Genomic DNA, 8,786 nt, shown 5'->3' with positions numbered 1-8,786 from the left:
TGCAAATTTACCTTGAGCAAATAAAGCCGAGTTTGCATACGTTTTAGTCATTTTGTAACAACATCACTCCTGAGTACGCTATTTTACAGTGACGTGCGGTGAGGTTCATGGCTGGTGAGGCACTGACTTCATCACAGTCAGATTTACAAACATATGAACTCTAAGGAGTATCTTATTCACCATTTGATTGGCAGCAGTTAACAGGTTATGTTTAAAAGCTCATACCAGCATTCTTCCCTGCTTGGCACTCAGCATCAAGGGTTGGAATTGGGGGTTAAATCACCAAAAATGATTCCCGGGCGCGGCGCCGCTGCTGCCCACTGCTCCCCTCACCTCCCAGGGGGTGAGCAAGGGGATGGGTCAAATGCAGAGGACAAATTTCACCACACCTAGTGTGTGTGACAATCATTGGTACTTTAACTTAACTTTAACTTTACACATACAAACTGTAGCACACAAAAAAGCACATTTAATAAAAAAAAACCTTATTATAGACTTAGACTTCCTTTTTATTGTCATTCAAATTTGAACTTTACAGCACAGATAAGAACGAAATTTCGTTACATAAACTCATGGTAGTCCAGGATAAAAAAGCAATAAGGTGCATATATAAATAAATAAATGTATATAAATAATATATAAATATATATATAAACTAAATAAATATATATAAATATATATAAATAAATAAATAGATTACTGTACAGATAAATATATTGCACTTTTCCACATGCGTCCACGTTTATGGATGTATTTTATATTGTCTTTTTTATTCCAGCGAGTTAATCCATTTTGGGGGGAGTTGAGGGGATAATTTAATTATGATGCGTTCAAGAGTCTTACGGCTTGAGGGAAGAAGCTGTTACAGAACCTAGAGGTTCTGCTTCGGAGGCTGCGTAACCTCTTTCTAGTGTCCAGCAGTGAAAACAGTCCTTGGTGGGGGTGGGAGGAGTCTTTGCAGATTTTCTGAGCCCTGGTCAGGCAGCGGCTTTTTGCGATCTCCTGGATAGGAGGAAGAGGAGTCCTGATGATCTTTTCCGCCATCCTCACCACTCTCTGGAGAGACTTCCAGTCTGAGGCACTGCAGGCTCTAGTACAGACAGAGATGCTGTTGGTCAGCAGGCTCTCTATAGTGCTTCTGTAGAATGTGGTGAGAATGGGGGGAGGGAGCTGTGCTCTTTTCATCCGACGCAAAAAGTGCATGCACTGCTGTGCTCTTTTTACAAGAGCTCCGTTGTGTAGGGACCAGGTCATATTGTCAGTTATCTGCACCCCCAGGAACTTGGTGCTGCTTACTATCTCCACCGCTGTGCCGTTGATGTAGAGTGGAGCGTGGCTGAACTGGTGCTTCCTGAAGTCAACGATGATCTCCTTGGTCTTGTCGACATTCAGGACCAGGTTGTTGGTTCTGCACCAGTCAACCAGATGTTTCACCTCCTCCCTGTAGTCCATGTCGTTGTTGTCACGGATGAGGCCCACTACTGTCGTGTCGTCCGCATACTTCACAATGTGGTTGGTAGTGGACCTGGCGCAGCAGTCATGGGTCATCAACGTGAACAGCAGCGGACTCAGGACGCAGCCCTGGGGGGAGCCAGTGCTCAGGGAGATGGCACTGGAGGTTTTGTTGCCCACTCTCACAGATTGGGGTCTGTCGGTGAGGAAGTCAAGCAGCCAGTTGCATAGGGGGGTACTGAATCCTGAATACTGAATACTTAATTATGGTCTTACCTTTACTTATAAATGAAGTCCATGCGCAGCTCCTTTTGAACAAAAGCATCGATAACTTGTTTATAGAAGTCTTCCTTATCTTTCTTCAGTTTTAAAAGTCTCTCTGTCTCGATGGAGATGATCCTTTAATTATTACCTCCTGCTTCGATTGAAAGTCCAGTTTAGAAAACTGTTTTATTTTAGATATGTAATCCTCCGCTCGGGACGGTTTCCTGCTGGCCCCACTATGGACTGGACTCTCTCTGATGTGTTGGATCCACTATGGACTGGACTTTCACAATATTATGTCAGACCCACTCGACATCCATTGCTTTCGGTCTCCCCTAGAGAACGGTCCTCTCCAAGGTTTCTCATAGTCATTCACATCGACGTCCCACTGGGGTGAGTTTTTCCTTGCCCGTATGTGGGCTCTGTACTGAGGATGTCGTTGTGGCTTGTGCAGCCCTTTGAGACACTTGTGATTTAGGGCTATATAAATAAACATTGATTGATTGATAGTCCAGGCAAGAGGAAAAAATAAACGATCGCTGCTAACTGTTGCTGCTTGTTGTCACTTATTCTGCAGCCGAGTAGTCGCAAGAATGATCTCTGGGATCACTACCGCCCTCTACCACCAGGAGGCGGGATTACTGTGAGCCTCAGCCAGTGCGTCTTTTGCAGCCGTTTTATGATTGCTCAGCACAAGAAATACGTTACACACATACAGTTGTTGACAAAATACACTGTACATTATATACCTCAGCTAACTAAACTATGGAAATGTATAATATAATTTATATAGCAATACGGTCTCACTGCACAGCAGGCCAGCCGTTAGCCGAGTCATTGCGCAATCCATGGTGAGGCTCAACTCGGTGACTCACCGCAAGTCTCTTCTCAGTATTTGAATGGCAATTGTGAAAATTCAGCGATTTTTAATAAAAATAATCTAAAACTGGTGAAGTTAAATGGAACATAACTTTATAGTATAAATAAATGATAAATGGGTCATACTTGTATAGCGCTTTTCTACCTTCAAGGTACTCAAAGCGCTTTGACAGTATTTCCACATTCACCCATTCACACACTGATGGCGGGAGCTGCCATGCAAGGCGCTAACCAGCAGCCATCAGGAGCAAGGTCACTGGATAGATATAAAAAATTAATTTTTTTTTTGTTTTTACATTTTTTTTCTTTCCATGATGGCACGTGAGGCCCCGCCTCACCTGCCTCCCCTGACTACACGTCAGGGGAGGCGGTAGCGACGTCACACGCAGGGTGTTTCCTGCAGGCATGCGCTCAATGACCAAACACAGCAGCCAATCAGAGGGCTCCATGCTAATGAGGGAGGAGCCTTTGAACGCAGGAGACTTTCCTTATGAATCTGCTCCTGGCTGGCTGGGGCGGACTTCTCGGCGCACACCGGCTGGCACCACATCCTCCTCACCCAACTCCAGAAGAAGCCCAAGAAGTACCCGCCGGAACAAACTACGAGGACTATCCTACAGGAGGACAGTTGTTTTTTGTTTCTCCTTTTTTAAAATTACCTCTCGTCCATCGCCATGGAGAGCGGGGATTCTTCTTCGGATCACAGCCGGCGTTTCTGCGTGTTGTCCTGGGATCAGGTGCGGCGTTTGGACTCCATCCTGGGGGAGGCTGTGCCCATCCACGGCCGTGGGAACTTCCCCACCCTGTCCATGAGCCCCAGACAGATTGTCCAGGTAAAAAAAACTAACAAAAAAACCCACAACAATAATTAAAAAAAGGTAATCATGCTCTAGTATGAATGCATGAAATGACACAGAGTGCTTGTTGAATTCGTTGAATTTGGAAAAGTCAATATGAGTTAATAGCATGTTTGCACAGAACATCCAAGAAGTGACAAAGATGGCTCCTAGAATGTATGAAGCAGACATCTCACTCCCCTGCTATTCCGGTGTCTGACTTATGCCCCCCCCCCCCGTGCCAGTCCAGACAGACTTGTATCTGCTTTTCTGTCAAAATTCCACTAATGCAGTCTCAGTCAGCCTGTCCCCACGTTGACACAACCCAGCATGAGCACATGAGCTCATACTTGAGGTTATGGAAAGATGAATGCTCCATTGAGCCATGCAGGAAGCATGCATGCAGCTTGGGGGCATATGCTTGGCCTCAGCTCAAATAAAAATTCCCTTGAGTAGGAATATGGATCCCCAGCAGTGAGAATAGTTTTCCTGGGACTTACTATATAAGGTAAGCCGTGCGTCCCTGCTAGGATTTCATGCTCCCCGCTGCCCCGGCAAGAAGCCCAATGTAAATCGGAGAGTCCACATTCCAGGATGTGACCTCAACGCCTGCCGGACTCTAAATTCCTCCCTGGTTTGCTCTCGGGCTGAGTCATTGTGCTGTTTTCGTTCGTGCGAAAAGGGGTTGCCTTAGAGAAGAAAAAAACACACAAAAAAACGGGGTTGTCTGTACTGTAGCCTGACCTAGTATGTATAAATAGATCCCCCTTGGTAACTCTCTCTCGTGGTGATCAGATGACAGACGCAAATCTGACAGGTCAGTAGAAGAAGAAGTGGGATTGCGTTAGGCAGTTGCATAAAGGAAGAGTTTACTACAGGCTGTTTCATGACTGACCCTAGTGATGGAGTAACGGTGTGGTATGCTTTGGATCATGATACTATGGATGTGCCGAACGATCGGGCGTTTTTCCTGAGAAAGTATGATAGATAGATAGATAGATAGATAGATAGATAGATAGACACTTTATTGATCCCCGGGGGGAAATTTAGGTTGAGTATGTGATTGGCATTGCTGATTAATTCAGTTTACTGACGGTAACAAAGGCCGCTCACACTGTATTTATACCCCCGGCTGACAAGCAGCTAGCAGCTAAGTATGTGTGTACTTTTGGGATGAAAATTGATAAAGCGATATATATTACAGCCTCCTGTTATAACAATATATATCACCATACATTATTTGGTGTCTAAATGATAATAGAATCCAAAACGGGTTACAAAGGCTCCTAATTTAGCTGCTGACGTATGCGGTAACATGTCGTGTCATTTCCAGTTGTATTATTTTGTCAAAACTATTATTAATCTACTTGTTAATTTACTGTTAACAACTGGTTACTTTCTGTTGTAACATGGTTCTATCTACACTTCTGTGAAAATGTAATAAACACTTCTTCTTTTGTTGATACTTTAAATTAGTTTTGGGTGATACTACACATTTGGGTATCAATCCAATAACCCAGTAGTTACAGGGTTAGTTTGGACTAATTGGTCACAATTATAATCAGATAAAAACAAACTTATGGTGGTGTAACAACGTCAATTAAATTATAAAATTATGTTGTCTTGTTGACTCTGAATTAAAAATTTTTTTTTCTGCCTTTAAAGCCCCAGGGACTTATTTCCTGAGTTTGTAAACTGTAACAAAAACTACAATATTTTTCCATAGTTAAAAAATATCAATCTAACCACTGTGGTATCGACCTGATACTATCCTCGTTGATATTGTTACTGTCGATATTTATATCAATCCATCCACCTTTGTTTACATTCAAGACCTCTAGCTTGTGATTAGCATCTATGTTGTGTAACAATATGTTCAGCTATTCCTCGTCCTTCAATGATAAAGCTACGTCAAAGAAACAAAATAAGTAGCTTTGCACTGTGGAAGGGCGTTAGCCGATAGCAAGGAGGCTTGTCGCTGTCGAATTTGCAGGACATTGCAAGAATGTGTCATCAAAATGCATTATCACAATATAACGGTACTATTAAAAACTCTATAGTCGGCCAAATTTATGTCATTTACATCATATATTGTCTATGTCGCGCAACCCTAGTCTCCATACACAGTGTGAAGCCGCTCCCCTAAAGGACTAATGATCACCTTCATTGCAGCAAATAAGATGCATTAAATATCATTATCACGTATACCATGATCACTGGAGCATGAGGCTGAACATGTTACACACCCAGAGCAAACCAGGATGCTAGTAGCCAAGCTAACTGCCAAGAAACAGCAAGAAATAAGTGCTTAGAGAACTTTAAGAAGTGTAGATAGAACCTCGTTGCAGCAGGAAACAGGAAATCAATAATAATAATATAAAATAATATTGATATAAATATTACATACAGTACAATAAATAAATCAGTAAAAAATGAGTAATACTATAAAATATAATCACATAAAAAATATAATAAATACATCAATAAAAACAGGACATTTTCAAGTAGATTATTAAAAGTCTAGAGAGAGGATAATATAACAACAATTTAAAAAAGACACGTCTTGTAAACAAGTTAAAAAAAAGAAGTTTTTCCAAGCGGTGGATGTTGCTCATCGTGTGTGGTAAAACGCTTTCGTTAAACCGTTTTCCAGGTCACTAGAGGAGGGGAAGGGAAACGTTTCTGACCCCTAATGACCCACAGGCTGGGAAGTTAAGCCACAAAGCAAAGGTTTTCGTTTTAACCACCCGCCAGTGTGGAGAGTCTGACGGAAAATATAAGTTTTGTGTGTGCGTGTGTGTGTGTGTGTGTGCGTGTGTGTGTTTGATGAGGTGAGACTGTATGCAGCGACGTTTGTGTTTGTCCTTCATGGCTTTCATTCAAACCCAAGCTGATTCTGTTGAAATGTCATATAAGAGGGCCATCTTCACTGTGCCTTGTCCAGGTGGTGCGGGCTCGGCTGGAGGACAAAGGCGTGTGCGTCAAAGACGTGCGGCTGAACGGCTCGGCCGCCAGCCACGTTCTGCACCAGGACACCGGTCTGGGCTACAAGGACCTGGACCTGATCTTCGGCGTGTCGCTAAAGGACGACCAGGCCTTCCGTCTGGTGAAGGACGTGGTGCTGGACTGCCTGTTCGACTTCCTCCCCGCCGGCGTCTCCAAGGAGCGCATCACGGCGCTGACCCTCAAAGAGGCGTATGTGCAGAAACTGGTGAAAGTCTGCAACGACACGGACCGCTGGAGCCTCATCTCGCTGTCCAACAACACAGGCAAGAACGTGGAGCTTAAATTTGTGGACTCTTTGAGGCGGCAGTTTGAGTTCAGCGTGGACTCCTTCCAGATTTGCCTCGACTCGCTGCTGCTGTTCGACCGCTGCTCGGAGACGCCCATGTCGGAGAGCTTTCACCCCACGGTGATCGGCGAGAGCGTGTACGGCAACTTCCGGGAGGCCATGGATCACTTGTGTCAGAGGAAAATAGCCACGCGAAGCCCCGAAGAAATCCGAGGGGGCGGCTTGTTGAAGTACTGCCATCTGCTGGTGCGAGGGTTCCGGCCCAACTCTGAGGCGGACATGAAGCACATGCAGCGCTACATGTGCTCGCGCTTCTTCATCGACTTCTCCGACATCGGCGAGCAGCAGAGGAAACTGGAGGCCTACCTTCAAAACCACTTCGCCGGCATGGAGCACAAACGATACGAGTGCCTGATGACGCTGCACCAGGTGGTGAACGAGAGCACCGTGTGCCTGATGGGCCACGAGCGGCGCCAGACGCTCAACCTCATCTCCACGCTGGCGCTGAAGGCGCTGGCTGAGCAGAACGCCATCCCCACGGTGACGAACGTTACGTGTTACTACCAGCCGGCGCCGTACGTGCGGGACATCAACTTCAGCAATTACTACGTCGCGCACGTGCAGGCGCCGCACATGTCGCCGTGCGCGACTTCCTATCAGACATGGCTGCCCTGCAGCTGAGATCAGAAGGATGACTTTTCTATCCTTTTTTTTTTTTTTTTACAGAAAGAGCGTCGGACACAAAAAGAAGTTTGCCAAATGTGATTAAAAACTTGATCCTATTCTGCTGTATGTCCGATTGAGCCAACTCCTAACATCTGCTGGTCATTTTTTTATTTAACAAACAAAAAAAGGTGAAGAGTTATATAAGTAAACAATCTTTAGGAGGCAAAACTGCCGAGCCTATTTTCATACATTGAGCTTTTATTTTTGTAAAATGACTTCCTGGACCAAAGATGTACTTTTGTTTTCTCCTTCAGAAAGGGAATTTGTGTTTCTTGGTTTATGATTCCAAGTGCCTCAAGACGTCTGTAAACTGTGCATTCAGGTTTTTTTTTTCTAGAATACTCTGTACTTTTCAGGAGCAGGTGCATTCTTTTTGTCAGATTAAAAAAAAAAGAAAACTGATTTTTTTTGGATGTCTTTTGTGTTTCAATCTTCGCTCTATAGCGGCTTTGATAACCAATCAGGCATTTACGCTGTCGATTCAGATACCGATCATCCATGAGTTAGATGACTGATATCAATACTGATCTCATGTATTATTTGTAACAGCTGTCATTATATGGAGCTATATTTTGTGCCATAATTGTGAGGTCGCAAAAGCAGATTTTAAGCACAGAAACATTAATTTTGTGAGCATATACATGCTATTTTGAGAAGAAATTACACTCAAGTGAATAATAAAATTGTTTGAGCGATTATAAAAAGGTATTTGTGCTTAATTAATGTGTAATTGCGTAATGTGTAATTTATTTTCAAAAAAGTGTGTATGTGCTTGCAAATGTAAATATTTGCGACCTCACAGTAATGGCACAAATATAACTCCATATATAATAATAATAATAATAGTATTTCATACGCAATTACGTTCGATAACATCTTTAATGTCAAATATGTTAATATTAACTGATTGAAGAATAAAAACAATATATAGAGTATTATGCACCATTTGGCATTCATCTGAACTCAATAAATTGCAGTGCATAGCAATAAAAATATTTCGTAAAGTAACAAAATTAAATATTAAAAGTACAAAACCCAATACGGTACCAAAAATGTAAACTTAGGTAAAAAACACAAAGCAACATTTGGCCTTTTAGTAGTGCAATTCTCTGCACCTGTGTACCAAAATACAGCCTGAAAGAACTTTAGATAAAACTGTTAGCAAATTTGGTGCAATAAATGACATGCATTCGAATAAAACTTTTAAAAACATTCCTGGATGACATTCTGACAATGAAATTGCATTTGTGTACCGATATTGGGGTCTTTTCTTAAGCTAATTTTAATTATGCAAGCGAGTACTCACCTGTGATTAATCATGATTAATCCAAATTCCA

General features: G+C 42.9%; 1 protein-coding gene across 1 annotated transcript; it reads left to right on the top strand.

The window, feature by feature from the left end:
• Positions 1–2,923: 2,923 nt before the first annotated feature.
• On the top strand, positions 2,924–7,851 carry LOC133660672 (terminal nucleotidyltransferase 5A-like). The gene is made up of 2 exons (XM_062064251.1): positions 2,924–3,428; positions 6,376–7,851. The coding sequence occupies exons 1-2, from the start codon at positions 3,270–3,272 to the stop codon at positions 7,402–7,404; spliced, it is 1,188 nt and encodes a 395-aa protein (XP_061920235.1). The 5' UTR covers positions 2,924–3,269; the 3' UTR covers positions 7,405–7,851.
• Positions 7,852–8,786: the final 935 nt, after the last annotated feature.

Source organism: Entelurus aequoreus, linkage group LG11 (assembly GCF_033978785.1).
Source record: "Entelurus aequoreus isolate RoL-2023_Sb linkage group LG11, RoL_Eaeq_v1.1, whole genome shotgun sequence".
Classification (NCBI taxonomy): domain Eukaryota; kingdom Metazoa; phylum Chordata; class Actinopteri; order Syngnathiformes; family Syngnathidae; genus Entelurus; species Entelurus aequoreus.
This window is presented reverse-complemented; position numbering and strand designations above follow the sequence as displayed.

What these genes read in the sequence shown, in the direction of transcription:
- LOC133660672 (XM_062064251.1), top strand. Translation starts at nt 3,270, where the DNA reads ATGGAGAGCGGGGATTCTTCTTCGGATCACAGCCGGCGTTTCTGCGTG. An exon ending in GCCCCAGACAGATTGTCCAG is followed by an intron (nt 3,429 to 6,375) that starts GTAAAAAAAACT and finishes TGCCTTGTCCAG; the next exon opens with GTGGTGCGGGCTCGGCTGGA.